A 17408-nucleotide genomic window follows, 5' to 3' on the forward strand; every position below is an offset into this window, starting at 1 on the left:
CCATCTCCAGGTTGTGGCCCAACACTCAGCATTCAGCAGAGATTCAAGTGTAGTTTTTAGCCGCTGCCCAGAACGGGGGAGGGGGAGGGCACCCTCCAGGTCACAGTGAAGATAGTTTGCATCTGGTTTACATGCAGCCCAGGTCCCCGGAGGTGGAGGGGGGGGTCCCCTGGGTCCCAAGGCAAGCTGCCCCTCACAGGCTGCCAGGGCCCAGGGGACAGGGGGTGGAGCCGCCGGCTGCACAGCTCTGTGCTGGGGCAGGAAGCGAGAGTGGGGAGGGGGGAGCCCACAGCCGGTGGAGGCAAGGCGGGTGCAGGGCGTGTGGGGAGGGAGGGAGGTGCCAGCATTCGGAGCCCTGAGGCCCTGCTGGCCCCTGGGCGCAGGCCCAGCTCCGGCCCCCAGGAATGGACCTCGTAGACCCTGACATCTTTAACAGGGACCCCCGGGACCACTATGACCTACTGCAGCGGCTGGGTGGCGGCACCTATGGGGAAGTTTTCAAGGTGAGGAACCCCCTCATTCTCCGACACCCTCAACCCTGTGACCTTGGGGGTGAGCCCCAAGAAGGGATAGGGATGCGAGAGGGTCCCAGTCCTCGGCTTGGGTTCAGGGATGCTGAGGAAGACCTCGGGCAAATGGAGCCTGCCTGACTGCCAACTTCCCCTTTACAAGGCTCGAGAGAAGGTGACAGGGGACCTGGTGGCACTGAAGATGGTGAAGATGGAGCCTGGTGAGGAGAGGACCCAGGCCCTCATTCCCCTGCCCCCACCTCCTGGGACCCTGGGATCTCCCCCATACTCCCTCTCTGCAGTAGCCTTTTCTCTTCTGCCCCTCCTTGCAGACGATGATGTTTCCACCCTTCAGAAGGAAATCCTCATCTTGAAAACTTGTCGGCACGCCAACATCGTGGCCTACCATGGGAGTTATCTCTGGTGATGAGCCGCAGACCTGCCCTGCCCCCCAGCCCAGCCCCCAGCTCCCATTCCTGACCAGGCCCCCCTCAACCTAACCTCTAATCCCGGACCTCCATTTTTAACTGAGGCCTCCTAACTTGATCCCCAGCCCGAAGTCCCACTTGTTTGACCAGAGCACCTCCAAATCTCATCTCCAATAAATAACTAGCATTTCTCACTAAATTGATCCCTTTGTGGTAATCAAATGTGAAACCAAGTCCCCCTAAAACTGATCATCGTTCTGACTTGCAGGTCCCCCAGTTTCACTTTCTGTTCCTTTAATATGAACCCCTAATTTCCCTGACCCTTGAATATCCCAGATGCCCCAGGAATGATCTCTGCCCCCCAGACCCGGCATCCTGGGCTCCTCTGTCCCCTTTGAACTTCCACAACCTGTGAAGTCTCTGCCCTGTCTCCTAGGTTAGCATGGGACAACAGAGAACGTCATGGTAGGAGCCCAGGGACCTGGGTTTGGTCCAGTTGACTCTAAATATATATTTTCTTCTCTGAGCCTCAGCCTCCCCATCTGTAAAATGGGATGATCTCACTCTGGTAGGCAATAGAGAGATGACAGCTCTTACATTCAAGTTCTTGTTGAACTAGGATAGGATGGACAGGGAGCCAGGAACTGTCCCAATAATGATTTATTACTGTTATTATTATTATTGCTCTTGAACTGTTGTAGGCTGCAGAAACTCTGGATCTGCATGGAATTCTGTGGGGCTGGTTCTCTCCAGGACATCTACCAAGGTGAGTGGCGGGGCGAGGAGATCCAGGCAGCCCTTGGCCCTCCAATCCACCTGTCCCGTCCCTCTACCCTTGCGTCTCCGGAGACTGTCTTTCTGGCCTATATTTCACACAGAACCCCTCCTCTGCACCAGGCCTGGCCCGGAAGATGCTGGGGAGACTGTGGTACCCAAGTGGGCCCTGAACCCTATATCCTTCAGGACCTGAGAGTCCAGCTCTGGTTTTTCTGCAATGATCCCCTTGACTTTCCCTGCCCCGTCTTCCCCCGTGCCTGCATTTTCTCACCGAGGTCTATTCATGCCTTTGAGTATCTCTGCGTTTCTAGCTCATCGTCAGTGCCCATCTGTTCATTTAATGAGTGAATGCATTTCTGATTCACTCAGCCTGCTTCTCACTGTCTTGGAGCACTGGAGGGTGGGGACGGGGTGGGCCTTGATCAGATTTCTGATGTGCACCTCTATCTTTGACCATCTCCCAGTCTCCCAGTCTCCGTCCAGCCCTAGACCTCAAATGTCAGGAAAGGAAGGACTTCATGAAGAAGTCCTCAGGGCGGGTGGGGGAAACTGAGGCCCACAGAGAGGAAGTGACTCACCCCACCAGCCCGTCAGACCGAGTCTCTGACCCCTTGAGTCTGCTGTCTCTCTCTGGTGTATTCGCCTCACCCCTTTGTGTCTCTCTTTCTCACTGTGTCTGTTTTCCCAGTTGGGGGTGTCTCTGGCCATGTCTGTCTTTCTCTGCCTCAGCTTGAGTCTGTTCCTGATTCTCTATGTCTCTTCCCATCTCTCTCTGCCCTTCCTCGTTCTACAGAGTGACATCACTCAGAGCTGTCCCATGCCCTCCACCTCCCTCCAAAGTGAAGCCCAAGTTTCTCAACACCGCCCATGAGTCTGGCCCCCACTGGCAATCCCAGGCTGGCGCTCTCAACCCTGCTCCACCCACTCCTCTGCTTTCCAGCCCCACCGGGGGCACTCCCCTGCTTCTGGGCCTTTGCACTTGCTTTTCCCTTTCCGAGTGGGACTGCTCCCCATCTCCACCCCCGCCGCCTTCTCAGGGTCACCTTCGCTGATCAACCTGTGTAAAATGTCATACTCCTTCCCACACATATTTCCCACACATATTTCCTGTTATCTTTTCTTGCTTAATTTTTCTTCTTACTATTTATTGGCGTCTCGTGTATCATGTATCTTACCTGTTTATCTTGTCTGCCATCCGTCTCCTGGGCTAGAATGTTCTTGCCATGGGGGCAGGGATCTCTGCCTCTTTTGTCCACAGCTGTATCCCTGTTGCCTGCCACAGTGGCTGGCACACAGTAGACATGCAGCAGATAATCACGTTGAATGAGTCTCTCTGGTTCCCTGCATCGCTGCCTCTCTCTGTTGCTGACTGCCTCTCTGCCTCCTCCTTCCACCTGTCCCATCCCAGTTCTCCCCTCCCTGCGTGGTACCCTCTCAGCTGGTGTGGGTGGTGGCCAGGGGTCTGGCCTGCACCCAATACAGTGCCTGGGTGACCTTTGCAGTGACAGGCTCCCTGTCAGAGCTCCAGATCAGCTACGTCTGCCGGGAAGTGCTCCAGGTAAGGGGATGCTCTCCGGGCTTGGGGTGGGGCAGGGCCCTGCTCCTGCCTCTGGACGCTCATAGCCCCCACTTCTGCCCTCCTCCCCAGGGACTGGCCTATCTGCACTCACAGAAGAAGATCCACCGGGACATCAAGGTGACCTAGGGGCAGAGAGATGGCCTTGGTGGGTGGGGGACCCGGGAGACAGGAGTCAGGAGGGTCAGGGTGTCGTGGGCCCAGGGAGTGTCAGCAGCATTAGACTTGGGGGTATCTCTGACAGCCTCGAATCCCTCCCTCTTCCCCAGGGAGCCAACATCCTCATCAACGATGCTGGGGAGGTCAGACTGGGTGAGTGTGGCTGGTGGGGATGGGGAGAGGGGCTGACTGAGGGCCTGAGGGGAGACTGAGGGGACAGGGGACCCCAGGTCACTATGTCTCTCCTTCTGTCTCCAGCTGACTTTGGTATCTCGGCCCAGATCGGGGCAACACTAGCTCGACGCCTCTCTTTCATTGGGACGCCCTACTGGTGAGGAATGCCTGGCTGGCAGCTAGGAGTGGTGTGGGGTGGCTTGGCTTTCACTAGCCCAGATCTCTGGGCATCTCTGTACTGGCTTTTTTGCCCACCTCTACCTTTCTCTGGACCGGACTTCCCTGGTGGCTTAGTTGGTAAACAGTCTATCTGCTCTTTGGGTCTTTTTGGAGTTTTCCGTTTACCTAGGTCTCTCTGAGCACCCTCCAGCCATTCCTCCCAGTGTTTATGTTGATTTTTATCCTGGTCTGTCTGTCTTTCCATATCTGTCCACGTTTGTCTCACTGTCTCTCTCTTAGTCTCCATCTTCCAGCCTGTCTCTATCTCTCTGCCTTTATCTCTCTCCATCTTTTTATTTTTTTAATATTTATTTGATTGTGCTGGGTCTTAGTTGCAGCATGTGGGATCTAGTTCCCTGACCAGGGATTGAACCCAGGCCCCCTGCGCTGGGAGCGTGGAGTCTCAGCCACTGGTCCACCAGGGAAGTCTTGATTTCTGTCTCTTTCCATCTTTATGTTTGCCTCTGCATCTGGCTCTCTCTATGCCTGCCCATTCTCCTCTTCTCCCCTTCCCCTTCCTGTGTCACTCCGTGGTTCTCTGAGGGTCTCTGCCCCTAGGATGGCTCCGGAAGTGGCGGCCGTGGCCCTGAAGGGGGGATACAACGAACTGTGTGATATCTGGTCCCTGGGCATCACAGCCATCGAATTAGCCGAGCTACAGCCACCACTCTTTGACGTGCATCCTCTCAGGTAGGCAGATGTGGCAGGTCCCCCTGGTCCCAGAGACCCCACTCAACTCTGACCCTGAACACCATCCCCCCAGCCTGTTTCTCCACCTCAAGACCCCCTAGAGGAGACCCCCCCTTACTCTGAGCCCAATCTGAGACCCTCAGGAGTCCCTCAACCCAGAAAGCCTTTTCTCCATCCCTCCACACTAGGGGCCCCAATTTAGGAAGCCCCATCTTGAGGCTCCCCCTGAGCCTGCTGGTGTCCCCTCAAAGGGGTACCCCATGCCTTGTGAAACGTACCCCTCATTCTTGTTCTGTCCCTCACTTTGCTCCCTGCCGACCTCAGTGCTATTAGGGGCCCCTGCAGCTGCGAGGTCTGGCCGCCACTGGAAGTCTAAGCCCCATGCTCTGTCCTTACTCTTCCAGGGTTCTCTTCCTCATGACCAAGAGTGGCTACCAGCCGCCCAGGCTAAAGGATAAAGGCAAATGGTAGGAGAGGGGCACGTGGAGGAGGGAGGGCGGGGCCGAGGGTGATGGTCAGATGGGAGGGCCTCTGGTCCCCTCACCCCAGAATTCACCTTCTTCCTCCCAAGGTCGGCTGCTTTCCACAACTTCGTCAAAGTCACCCTCACTAAGAGCCCCAAGAAGCGACCCAGTGCCACCAAGATGCTCACTGTAAGCCTCTCTCCCCTAGAAGCCTTCCCAAACTCACCCCTGGAATTCCCCAGGGCCTCTACAACGTTGATCATTTCATTTCATGGAACGCCCATTGCCCTTTCAAAGTCACTGGTCCCTCTGAATTCCCCAGGACCCTCGAGACTCTCCAAGCTGATTCCCAGGCCCCCTTTTTTGCTTTCTTTGTGCTGGGTCTTCACTGCTGCCTGTGGCCTTTCCTCTCTTCACCGCAGCGCACGGGCTTCTCACTGGGGTGCCTTCTCACTGTGGAGCAGGGGCTCTAGGGCACAAGGGCTCAGTAGTTGTGGCTCAAGGGCTCCGCTGCTCTGTGACTTGTGGGATCTTTCCATACCAGGGATAGAACCTGTGTCCCCTGCATTGGCAGGCAGATTCTCAACCCCTGGACCGCCAGCAAAGTTCCCTACACTGAGTTCTTAAATCTCACAAATTCCTAAGGGCCTCAGGACCCATTCCTGGGTGTGCTCCGGAATTCCAGGGGAACTCCAGTCCCCTCTGAGACACTTCTAGAGTTTTGCAAAATACCTCACATTCTTCTAATCTCTTCAGACACCTCAGAATCCCCCAGGTTGCTGCTCCCCAGAATTCCCTGCCTTCTTCCTGTGTTGGCAACTTCCCCCCAAGTTTCCTCTTAGACAAGTTCTCCAGCCCCATCCCAACCCCCTCCTTCCAGTCCCGCCCCCTATCTGCTGACACCCTCCTTCCCTCCTCCAGCATCAACTGGTGTCCCAGCCTGGGCTCAACAGGGGCCTGATCCTAGATCTTCTGGACAAACTGAGGAACCCCGGGAAGGGGGCCCCTGTGGGCGAGATTGAAGATGAAGACCCTGAGGTGAGGGACCAGCTTGCCTTTGCTCAGCCTGTTTCCCTGCCTGGAGCGCCCCCTTGCTGCCTCTCTCAGAAAAGAGCCAGGGAGGATGGGGTGGTGGCTTGGCACAGGGCTTTGGGGGCACATGGGTTATGGGAGGGCCCAGGACTCTGGGCTGGACCCACATGGTGGGGGGCTGCTGCTGGAGGACCTCGGGTCTGATGCAGCCGCCGCTCTGCCCAGCTCCCCCCGGCCATCCCTCGGCGGATCCGATCCACCCATCGGGCCAGCTCTCTGGGGATCCCAGATGCAGATTGCTGTCGTGAGTAGAGAATCTTTACGTTTCTGGACACCTGACTCTATAATCCAGGAGATGCCCCCTCATCAGATTGCCCTAGAGACCCTCATCACTTCCAAATAGACCCTCAGAGACCCCCATCACCATCTGACTCTGCAGGAGACCCCAGAGGGCCTCACCACCACCTGGTCTACAAAATGCCTCTGGAGACCCCCACCTCTCTGTCCTGCAAACAGACCTCATGAGGCTTCCCATAACCACCAGGACTCCCAGAGACCTCAGGAATCTTTGTTCCCTGATCCCCAAATGGAACCTAAAAGCAACCACTCTATACCCATTTTGAACCCCCACCTCCCTGATCTCCATTCCTGACCCCTAAATGCTGTATATGCTCAGCTGTGTCCGACTCTCTGTGACCCCGTGGACTAGCCCACCTGGATCCTCTGTCCATGGGATTCTCCAGGCAAGAATACTGGAGCAGGTTGCCATGCCCTCCTCCAGGGGATCTTCCCGACCCAGGGATCCAACCCACATCCCCTGCGATGGCAGGTGGATTCTTTATCACTGGTGCTACCTGGGAAGCCCCCAGATGAGACCCCTGTAAACAAGGATCCCTTCCCTATAGGGACAGCTCCAGTGCTAAGATCCTGACCCCAGAGCCCACCCCCACTTCTATTCTTTCTGTTCCTAAATCCTCGTCCCCAGCTCACTGTGTGACCCGCCCCCCCCCCCGCCCCAATCCCCCAGGGCGGCACATGGAGTTCAGGAAGCTCAGAGGCATGGAGTCCAGGCCCCCGGTGGACACGGTGAGATCCTCCCTGACTGCCCAGCCGCCCTCCTCTCCCCCTGGGCCACTGCTGACCCTTTACTATCCCACAGGCTCTCCTACAGCCCCCTGAAGACTTCAAGAGCGGCAGTCCTAGGTCAGGGACTCTCAGGGTGGGAGTGGGGCAGGGATATGCGTGGGGACCACCCGAGGCTCATGCCTGTTCCTTCTCAGGAGGAACCTATCAGAGTCCGATGATGACTATGACGACGTGGACATGTAAGAGCTCCACAGGCCCCCACCCAGCCCTTCCTTGCCTTCCTACAACCCATCTCCCTTCCCCCGATCCCAGCCTGAGCCCTGCTTCCCTTCAGTGCTGATCCTTGACCCCTGACCCCTGACCGGACCCTCAATATACCCACCTTCCTTCACCTCCAACCCCTGACTCCCCTTTCCTTCCTCTCCAATCCCAGCCAACTCAACCCTGGGTCCCCTGCTACCTTCCAGTCCCCAGCTCCTACCAGATGTTTCTCTCAACCCCAGGCCTCAACTGCTGCCCTAACCTTTAACCCCTGGGCCCCTCATTTTTCTTCATTTTCTCACCCACCCTCAGACCGAACCTTCCCCCATGTCAGGCCCTCAGCCCCAGACCCAACTTCAACCCCAGCAGTTGGCCCAGGCCCCCATCTCCCCCAGCCCCAGGCCTGTGTCAGCCTCACGGCCCACCTGTCCATTGCACACCTGTCGTCTGTAATAGATTCACGTGCACCACGTGAGAACCTGACCCCTGGGAGCACCGTATAGTCTGTGTTCCTAGTAGGGTGTGAAGTTGCAGAGACTTGATGCAGTCAGCACTTGATATCTAAGAGTTACTGGGACCATTATCATCATGGTCATCAGTCCTTTAGCCCTCAGCTCGAGCCCCAGATCGAGTCACCCTCTGACCTTCCTGAGCTCAGACCTCCAGCCCCAACCGTCCCCAGGCCTTTGTTGCCACACCTCCCGCCTGCTGACCCCATCTTTGTGTTCCAGCCCTGCCCCTGCAGAAGACACACCTCCTCCACTGCCCCCCAAGGTAAGGCCCTGGGACAGAGATGGGGGGCAGGGGGCCAGGAGGCCAGGGCCCATAGACACTGAGATACTAAGCTCTCTTGGGCTGGAGTCTGGGACACCAGGTCCTTTGAGATGTGAGAGACTGGGATGACTGGGATCTGGAAATGGCATCCCTGACCCTAGGGGTGGGACTCAGAATATTTAGCCCAATGGATGCTGGTCAGTAGCTGGTCTTTGGAAACCCTGCTGCACCCAACCCTTCCCCTTTAGTTGCTGGAGTATGTTGATTTGGGGGCATGGGTCAGAGAGGAAGGTTGGAGGGGTGGTTAGATATCACAGAGCCATGACCTAATGTCGGTTCTGGCAGAGGTGATTGGCAAGGTACCTTCTCTCTGAGTTGATCTAATGTATTCCCCACCCTCTTCCTCTCTCTCCAAAGCCCAAGTTCCGTTCTCCGTCGGATGAGGGTCCTGGGGGGACTGGGGATGATGGCCAGCTGAGCCCGGGGGTGCTGGTCCGGTGTGCCAGTGGGCCTCCCCCACGCACCCCCCATCTCGGGCCTCCCCCAGCCACCCGAAGCCCCCACCTCACTGCCCACTCAGGTAACAGGGCAGGCTGGGCTGGGAGGTGGGTGAAGGTGGGGGTTGGGCAGGGATCGGGGGGCTTTGGGGGCTGATTTTCCCCTCCCCATCTCAGAACCCTCACTCTGGAACCCAGCCCCTCGAGAGCCTGACCAGCCCCCACTGTTGCCCCCCAAGAAGGAAAAGATGAAGAGAAAGGTGAGGCCAGTGATGCTGAGGATTGATATCTCCGGATGCAGCTGGGGATGCCTGGTGGGAGTGGGGGGTGGGGCAGGGAAGACTAATGACAGGTGACATTAGTTGAGCAGAGCCTCTGTGCGAGACCCTGCTCTCGTGTCTTTGCGTGGTGTGTACCTGCACAGATAGAGATAGATACCGCAGTTGTTGCTGTTCAGTCACTAAGTCGTGTCCGACTCTTTGTGACCCCGTGGACTACAGCATGCCAGGCTGCCTTGTCCTTTGCTCTCTGCTGGAGTTTGCTCAAATTCATGTTCTGTGAGTCAGGGATGCCATCCTGCAGATACTGCAGAGACACATATTATCTGCCATTTCAAAATGGGGAAACTGAGGCACAGGGGGGTTAAACAGTTTCCAAGGTCATAAACCTTTGAGCAGGCAGAGGCGGGATTTGAACCTTGCCACTCTTGCTTCTGAGTCTTAACCACTATGCCTTCCTGTCCCCTCCCCCTTTTGCTGGATCTGCTGCTGCCCCATCCCCCCATGGCCCACCCAGGGATGTGCCCTTCTCGTCAAGTTGTTCAATGGCTGTCCCCTCCGGATCCACAGCACGGCGGCCTGGACACACCCCTCCACCAAGGGTGAGTACTCAGGAGGGCCACGGGAGAATGTGGCAGGGTTGGGGAGGACCCTTAGTGGAAGGCAGAAAGTCAGGGAGAGGGGAAGTGTCTTAATACAGTAGGGAGTGGCAGAGTGGAGGCAGGGGCAGAGACAGGAGTTACAGCTGGGGTTTAGGGATCAAAGCTGGGTAAACTGAAGCAGAGTTTGAGAGTGAAGATTAGGGAAATTAGTTTGGAAGTCAAGAGTGTCAGACATGGAATTTCCCTGAAGGTCTAGTGGTTAAGACTCTGAGCTTCCACTGTAGGGGGGCACAGGTTTGATCCCTGGCTGGGGAACTAAGATCCCACATGCTGCACAGTGTGGCCACAAAAAAATAGATAAATAAAATAGGAATTTTAAAAAGAGTGTCAGATAAACCAGAAAGGTCAGAGTTCAGTGTATAAGATCTGGGACAGTTGGACCCCATTAACCTCAGTTGCCCCAGAGAAGGAAATGGCAACCCACTGCAGTATGCTTGCCTGGAAAATCCCATGGTCAGAGGAGCCTGGTGAGCTACAGTCCATGAGGTCTCAAAGAGTCAGACACAACTGCGTGTGCACACACACACACACACACGCACACACACAGCCTCAGTTGGAGGTTAATGGTAGAGAGACTGGGATCAGCAATTTGGGGTCAGGAGTTTTAGGGATTAGAATGTAGCAGAAAGGGACAGAGTTTAGGGATCACAGTCAGTGAGGGGTAAATGTTAAGCAAACAGTATTAGAGCTTGTGGGGTCACGCTGGACACAAAGAGCCACATGTAAGGGTATTTGAATTTGAGCATCAGTGTTGAGATAGGATTAGCATTCAGGGACCAGAACTGGGGAGAAAAACAGATAGAATTGAGAGGGCTACTGGGGAAGACATGTCTGATGTTGGGGTCAGAATTGAGGGGACAGATGGTCAGGTTTGCAGGTCAGAGATGGGAGAACCACCAGAACAGGGGAAGTCAGAGGCTGGTGAGAATGAGACCAGCTCAAGGGAACTGGTCAGGGTTTGAGTTCAGATTTGTGAAAACAAAGGCTGGAAATGTCAGTGTGGTGGGGGAGAGTAGAGAATCGAAGGAACAGCATCAGTGTTTGGGGTCATATGGGGTCTGGGAGGGCCCATGTGATGAAGCAGGTCCCAGCATCATCATGTCTGCCCCCTAGACCAGCACCTGCTCCTGGGGGCTGAGGAAGGCATTTTTATCCTGAACCGAAATGACCAGGAGGCTACGCTGGAAATGGTGAGGGGCAGTCCCTGGGGTGGGTCAAGGGCGGCCGAGGGTGGGGGCTGGAGTTGGGGTTGCTGGGGTCTTACAGGAGCCATCTCCCCCTTGCCCTGCAGCTTTTTTCTGGCCGGACTACCTGGGTGTACTCCATCAACAATGTCCTCATGTCTCTCTCAGGTCTGGCTGTGGCTTGGGTGGGAGGGCTGGGGGTCAGAACTTAAGGGGTCAAAGGTCAGGAGGTTGGGAAATAGGTGGGCACAGAGAAAACAATTAGGCTCCCCCTGCGCAGAGACTACAGTTCAAATTCCAGCCACCTTTTCACTGTGGGACTTGGGGCAAGACACTTCTTCCTAGGCCTCTGTTTCCCCATCTTTAAAATGGGGCTCACAATAGTGCCCACCTCTCAAGTCAGTTTTGAGGTAATTTTCACAAGAAGTCAGTCTTTACCTTTCTTTGACAATACTTGGTCCATGCTTTACTAAAATGGAGTGAGCAGGTTGTGGATTAAAATTTTGTGTCATTGTTCTATAAACACTTTGTGTAAAAGAATTTCTAATTTATGAGACCCTGAGCCAAATAGAATGAGTGAGCTCATTCATATCACATCTGTGATGACAAACTTTTGCAGAATTTCTAGATGTTCCTTCTTGAACTTTGTAATATGTGTAACTTCATCTGATTGTTAAGTGTCTGTCATTTCTCATGTGGCCACAAGTACTATGAGGGTAGGGAACATATTTATTTTACTCACCATTGTTCACCAGAGCCAAGCACAGTGCCTGGCCTATAGTGGACATTTAAAATATGTTGCACCGGCACTTCCTGGTGGTCCAGTGTTTAAGCCTCCACACTTCCACAGCAGTGCGCATGGGTTCAATCCCTGGTCAGGGAACTAAGATCCCACATGCCATGGGGCACAGCCAAAAAAATTTTTTTAAACATGTTGCATGAAAAAATGAATAAATAAAGGTGCTTGAGACTTGAAGACTTGGGCATTTAAAAGGGACGGGGCCAAGTGATGGGCTGAGAGAAGGGTGGGAGTGTGCAGTAGCCTATAACTGCCTGCTTTCCCTATGTACACACACACTGCAGGAAAGACCCCCTACCTGTATTCTCATAGCATCCTGGGCCTGCTGGAACGGAAAGAGGGCAGAACAGGAAGCCCCATCGCTCACATTAGCCCCCACCGGCTACTTGCAAGGTACCAGCCCCTAGTGGTACCACTGACCCCTCTAATGCCCCATTCCTGCTGTCCCTCGCCCCCATTCATGCCTACCTTCTGCCACAGGAAGAACATAGTCTCCACTAAGATCCCGGACACCAAAGGCTGCCGGGCGTGCTGTGTGGGTGAGAACCCAGGGGTGGGCAGACAGGGGGCAGGACCAAGGGTGGGACTTGGACTCCTCTCCACGGGAGAGGGTTGCAGAGTTAAGGCAGGGTGAGTAGAGCCTGGGGAGAGGTGTGTGGCCTTTGGGGGCGAGGGGTCGCGGGAGAGACCATTGACCACTACTTACCCGCCTCCACAGCGGAGGGCACCAGCTCCGGAGGCCCGTTCCTGTGCGGGGCTTTGGAGACATCCGTGGTCCTGCTTCAGTGGTACCAGCCCATGAACAAGTTCCTGCTGGTCCGGGTAGGGAGCCTGGAGACGCTAGGGGCTTTGTCAGTTTGGGTGGCTGGGGCCGTCCACTCTACGCTTCTGCCGCGAGCTCCGCGAACCTGGGCTTCCACCTGAGGCCTCCCACAATCTCCCCAAGGCTCCGCCCACCTGGAGGCTTCTCCCCTGAAGTCTTTCTGATCCTTAAGCTCCGGCCCTCACTCCACCCGTCACTTTCTAAGCCTTTTGAGGCCTCACCCCCCTGAAGTTTCTAGATGGTGCTTCCCAAAACTGAGGGCTCAAGAAATACTTGGTGGGGAGGGGAAATACTTCGGAAGCCCCAAGCCCACTGTCCTCCAAGACCCCGCCCCTCAGGCCCCGCCCCGTCCTCCTCTGAGCCCGCCCCTCCCTGCGTGGCCCGCAGCAGGTGCTGTTCCCGCTCCCTACGCCTCTGCCTGTGTTTGCACTGCTGACCGGGCCAGGCTCCGAGCTGCCCTCAGTGTGCATCGGCGTGAGCCCCGGAAGGCCGGCGAAGTCGGTGCTCTTCCACACCGTGCGCTTCGGTGCGCTCTCCTGCTGGCTGGGCGAGATGAGCACGGGTGAGTCGGGCAGGCTCTGGGACGGGTGAGGCTTATCAGTTGGGTTGGGTTGGGTCTGAGTGGCTGGGCGGTGCTTAGCCTGAGGCGTAACTGGGAAAGGGGATGAACCGAGAGCGGGGCGGGAGAACGTTGGGTATATATAATTAGTGAGATTGATGATGGGGAGTGGGGAATTCTGTGAGGGGCGCGGTTTAGCCCGATTGCTTGGGAATGGAGAGGGGGGCCTAGCGGAGGAAGGCGTAATGCGGGGAAATTGGTCCCTAAACCCGGATCTCTCAAGCAGAGCACAAGGGACCAGTACAGGTGACCCAGGTCGAGGAAGACAAGGTGATGGTGTTGATGGACGGTAAGAACTTTCCTTCCTCCCTTGCCTCCACTGTTCCTAGGTACCGACCCCCAGGCCCCGCACCTCTCAGAAACTCTGAGCGCCTCCAGTCCTTACTCGTCCTGCTTTGCTTCTTACACTGAACGTATTGTCCGGTCCCTCGATAACCTTCTCAAGCCCGCTTACTGCTCTTAAAGTACCTTCTCTACCTCCTTCTAGGGTCCCTGAAGCTGGTAACCCCAGAGGGGGCCCCGGTCCGGGGGCTTCGAACTCCAGAGATCCCCATGACTGAAGCAGTGGAGGCCGTGGGTATGTGCCGGAATGATAATTCCGGGGTCCGGGGTCCAGGTTGGAGGCTTAAGTGAAACCCAAGGGTAACAGGCACTGCTTTCCTCCCAGCTATGGTCGGGGGTCGGCTCCAGGCCTTCTGGAAGCATGGAGTGCAGGTGTGGGCTCTAGGCTCGGACCAGGTAAGCTCCTCCCTCCTAGCACCCGCAAGCCCCTCCCACGTCAGTCATCTCACTCATCAGATCGATTGGGAAAACAAACTCAGCGTGTAAAGTCCCTGGAGGTGACACTTCCTCTAGGCTCAGTTCAGACAGGTCCCCTTCTCTGCTCCAGTGTCTCTTGGGACCAGAGCTCATCCAGGGTCACTGTGTGACTTTGCATCTTTCTGAGCCTCCCTCAGGCTCCCAACTGTAAAATGGGGTCACAGATAGAGACAAGTGGGTTAAGAGCACGGACCAGACTGCCTGGGTTGGAATCCAGCTGAATGATTTTAGGCAAATGACTTAATCTTTCTGTGCCTCACTTTTCTCATCTGGAAAATGGAGTGAAAATGATGCTTAATTCACAGAACACCATGTGTCAGGCTCTGCCCTTACACTTTTGTATTCTTAATCTTCGGGATCACCTGTCAGGTAGGTATTATGATTTCAAAGGTTAGTGCTCTGAGGTGCAGAGAGGTTAAGTATCTTGCCTGAGGTCACACAGTTGATGAATGGTGTTAGCAGCAAAGATTATTTCTGGACCTGAGGAGTTCAGAGACCTTGCCCCTTACTCTCTTTAAGGGAGAGGGGAGGAGTCTTCTAGACACTGATACAGCACCTTTTCCCCCAGCTGCTGCAGGAGCTCAGAGACCCCACCCTCACCTTCCGTCTGCTTGGCTCCCCCAGGTATGAACTTGGGGAAGAGAACAGAGGACCAGGGAGGGGGGGTGCTTTGGAGGTAAAGAGGGTATCTTGAGGTGTCCCCAGCCCTCTGTATCTTTGGCCTGGACATCCTCTCGCCTGGTCTCCCTGCTTCTGTCTCTGTCCCCTATAGTCTATTCCCCACAGAGCAGCCAAGGTGGGATTTTCTTTTGTTAAAACTTTTTAGATTAATTATTTTTGGCTGTGCTTTGGCTGTGTTGTGGCTCCCGGGCTCTAGAGCACAGGCTCAGTAGTTGTGGTGCACGGGCTTAGTTGCCTCATGGTGCGTGGGATCTTCCCAGATCAGGGACTGGATCCGTGTCTCCCACATTGGCAGGCAGGTTCTTCACCACTGAGCCACCAGGGAAGCCCGAAGGTGGAATTTTCATTCTTTTTTAACTTTTTATTGATATGTTGATGCAAATTTAGACTCAGAGAAGTTGCCAAAATAAATTTAAGAATTCTGTATCCCCTTCACCCAGATTCCCTGTATATTATTTTTAACCACATTTGCTTTATTCTTGCCTTGGATATATGTGTAATTTTTTTCTTTTGGCACATGAATTGCAAGCATGATGCTAGTTTACCCCAAAATACTTCAGTGTATGTTTCCTAAATCAAGGCAAGGACATACTCTTACAAACCACAATACAGCTGTCAAAATCAAGAAAAGAGCACCGAGATAGCACTATCTTCTAATTTCACACACCCACTCAAGTCTCACCAGTTTTTCCAATGATGCTCTTTGTAACCAAAAAATAATACTTTTTTTTTTTTTTTTTTGGTCCATGATATCATCCAGGATTATAGGCTGCATTTTGGGGTCATGTTTCTTTAGTCTTGTGCCCGGAACATTCTTCAGACTTTCTGTGCTTTTCGTGACCTTGACACTTCTGAAGAGCACAGGAAATTTGTTTTTCAGAATGTCCCTTAGTTGGGTTTGAGGTTTCCAGGTTACACGTTTGGGGCAGGAATACCACAGAAGTGATGGGGTGTCCTTCTCACTGCATCGGATCAGGAAGTGTGTGTCAGTTTGTCCCGCTACTGGTGAGGTTATCTGTGGTCGGTCACTTGGTTAAAATGGAATGAGCCAGTTTTCTTGACTATAATGCTACTCTTCTTTCCTCTGTATAAATAAGTATCCTTTTGGGTAATTTCTTGAAACAATGTAAAACTATTGTTTCACCTAATTTTACCATGACTTGATGATTTTTGCCTGAGCCTATTAAATGGTGAGTTTCCTATTTCTATCATTGTTTCTACATTTATAAGTCAGCATTCTACTGTAGGAAAGAGCTGTCCCTTCTCCACCATGTATGTGTGTATATATATTTGTATGTATGTGTGTATATATGACTGTGTGTGTGTGTGTATTTCAGCATAGTCTCAAGGGTTTTTAGTTTATTCTTTTTTAAAAAAGGATCCTCCACTTTATTTTTCTTTAAAGATTTATTGTTTATTTTTGGCTGCGGTGGGTCTTTGTTGTTACACACAGACTTTTCTCTAGTTGCCGAGAGCGGGGGCCACCCTTCTTCGTTGCAGCGTGTGGGCTTCTCACTGTCGTGGCTTCTCTTATTGTGGAGCACAGGCTCTGGTAGCTGTGGCTCATGGGCTTAGCTGCTCTGTGGGAAGTGGGATTTTCCTGGGCCAGGGATCAAACTGGTGTCCCTTGTATTGCAAAGCAGATTCTTAACTGCTGGACCACCAGGAGAGCTGGTTTTCATTTTATTCTATGGGTTATAACCTATTACTATCATTATCTGTTTTGAGGCACAAATACTCACAGATTTAGCCAGTGAGAGCTTCTTCAAGGATCTCTCTGATCTTTCAATATGTCAGAGGGGCCTTTTAAAATCCAGATCTGATTGTGTCACTCTCCACCTGGTTAAAAGCTTCCTGTGGCCTCAAGATAAATATCCCAATCCTGGTCACAGCCCACAAACCACGACTTGTGCAGTCAAGCCCTCTCCCATGTGAGTCCTTTGCCCAGGCTGTTGTCTCTGCCCAGAACACTCGTCCCTGCCCTTTCACCAGGTTCCCTCCTGAGCTTCTTTCAGGCTCCACCATCCATTCTTTAGGGACACCTTGGCTGACCCCTCGAGCTGGGTTTCCCTGCTGTGTGCCTCATGCTTCTTTGTACTTATCGAATTCACTGGTTCATGTTGGTCTCCTGAGGGCAGGGGCCGTGTCTGCTCATCCACTGCTCTACCCAGCACTATGCTGGCACAAACTCTATCGACTTCTCTGCAAATGAGTGAATGAACAAATGAGTGAATCAACTGACTTCTCTTTTCCTTCCCCAGGCCTGTGGTGGTGGAGACGCGCCCAGCAGACGATCCCACTGCCCCCAGCAATCTCTACATCCAGGAATGAGTCCCCGAGGGGGTGTTAGGAACCAGTCTCGACACCTCCCTCCCCAACGGACACATACTCCTGATCCTGGCATGCCCCTGTCTCCCAATAAACATGACTTCAGTCTCTGCTTTCATCTTGGTTTTGGGGTTGGGGGGAGGAGAGGAGAGCAGAATTCCTGGATGCCCCCCCCATCAGCAATCCAATACAAAGATGTCAGGGGTGTAGCACAGACTTTATTTGTCAGTACATGGTCACCCCTCCCCCAGCTGCCTTGTGGGGAGGGGTTTGAGGGCTACGGGGTTTGCTGTGAGAATAAGGCACTTGAGGTGGGGGGTGAAGGGCCAGCTGGGGGTGTCTCAGCTAAGCTGGTCCTCATACTGCTTGCGGAAACAATCGCCAGCCGGGAAGAAATCCCAACATCTCTCTTGGTACATCTTCCAGACGTAAGACTCCTAGCCGTGGGGGATGGGGAAGAGTTAGTTGGTCACATCTTCAAATGCTTCGTATTGACATGAGCTTTTCACTGCCACCTGCTGCCTGACCTTATATTAAAATTCACCATGTCCCTGCCCATTGTCCTTCCA

General features: G+C 54.0%; 2 protein-coding genes across 12 annotated transcripts in view; one reads left to right on the forward strand and one right to left on the reverse strand.

Annotated features, from left to right (window-relative positions):
* Positions 1 to 295: 295 nt before the first annotated feature.
* Positions 296 to 16952, forward strand: MAP4K1 (mitogen-activated protein kinase kinase kinase kinase 1). Of its 3 annotated transcripts, none has more exons than XM_027515917.1 (31): positions 298 to 503; positions 673 to 730; positions 842 to 932; positions 1639 to 1703; positions 3217 to 3272; positions 3363 to 3410; positions 3560 to 3602; positions 3708 to 3780; positions 4401 to 4532; positions 4937 to 4999; positions 5104 to 5185; positions 5918 to 6034; positions 6254 to 6332; positions 7056 to 7114; positions 7188 to 7231; positions 7309 to 7353; positions 8107 to 8149; positions 8567 to 8729; positions 8824 to 8906; positions 9442 to 9526; positions 10700 to 10776; positions 10878 to 10938; positions 11854 to 11962; positions 12050 to 12108; positions 12288 to 12391; positions 12780 to 12954; positions 13235 to 13300; positions 13499 to 13588; positions 13679 to 13749; positions 14399 to 14454; positions 16773 to 16952. In XM_027515917.1, exons 1-31 carry the CDS (start codon positions 405 to 407, stop codon positions 16840 to 16842), a joined length of 2466 nt encoding a protein of 821 aa, XP_027371718.1. In that variant the 5' UTR covers positions 298 to 404; the 3' UTR covers positions 16843 to 16952. The 3 variants fall into 3 exon arrangements, with proteins under 3 accessions (XP_027371721.1, XP_027371718.1, XP_027371720.1); XM_027515919.1 differs by having other exon boundaries at positions 300 to 503; positions 13238 to 13300; positions 16773 to 16947; XM_027515920.1 differs by lacking the exons at positions 13679 to 13749; positions 14399 to 14454 and having other exon boundaries at positions 296 to 503; positions 16773 to 16947.
* Positions 16953 to 17037: 85 nt separating this feature from the next.
* RYR1 (ryanodine receptor 1) overlaps positions 17038 to 17408 on the reverse strand; it is a 128776-nt gene continuing 128405 nt past the window's right edge. For 7 of the 9 annotated variants that reach the window (XM_027515911.1, XM_027515916.1, XM_027515910.1 and 4 more), the window contains one exon: positions 17038 to 17276. In XM_027515911.1, the coding sequence (XP_027371712.1) occupies positions 17181 to 17276 (96 nt within the window). In that variant the 3' untranslated portion in view covers positions 17038 to 17180. The remainder of the gene's footprint in view (positions 17277 to 17408) is intronic. The other 2 variants (XM_027515914.1, XM_027515913.1) reach the window with 1 other exon arrangement.

This window comes from Bos indicus x Bos taurus, chromosome 18, assembly GCF_003369695.1.
Source record: "Bos indicus x Bos taurus breed Angus x Brahman F1 hybrid chromosome 18, Bos_hybrid_MaternalHap_v2.0, whole genome shotgun sequence".
Classification (NCBI taxonomy): domain Eukaryota; kingdom Metazoa; phylum Chordata; class Mammalia; order Artiodactyla; family Bovidae; genus Bos; species Bos indicus x Bos taurus.

Bases quoted from the DNA above. Each gene is read 5' to 3' on its own strand.
- MAP4K1 (XM_027515917.1), top strand. From the start codon at position 405: ATGGACCTCGTAGACCCTGACATCTTTAACAGGGACCCCCGGGACCAC. The intron at 1,704-3,216 runs GTGAGTGGCGGG...TGACCTTTGCAG, and splicing joins TCTCCAGGACATCTACCAAG to TGACAGGCTCCCTGTCAGAG. The intron at 3,603-3,707 runs GTGAGTGTGGCT...TTCTGTCTCCAG, and splicing joins TGCTGGGGAGGTCAGACTGG to CTGACTTTGGTATCTCGGCC.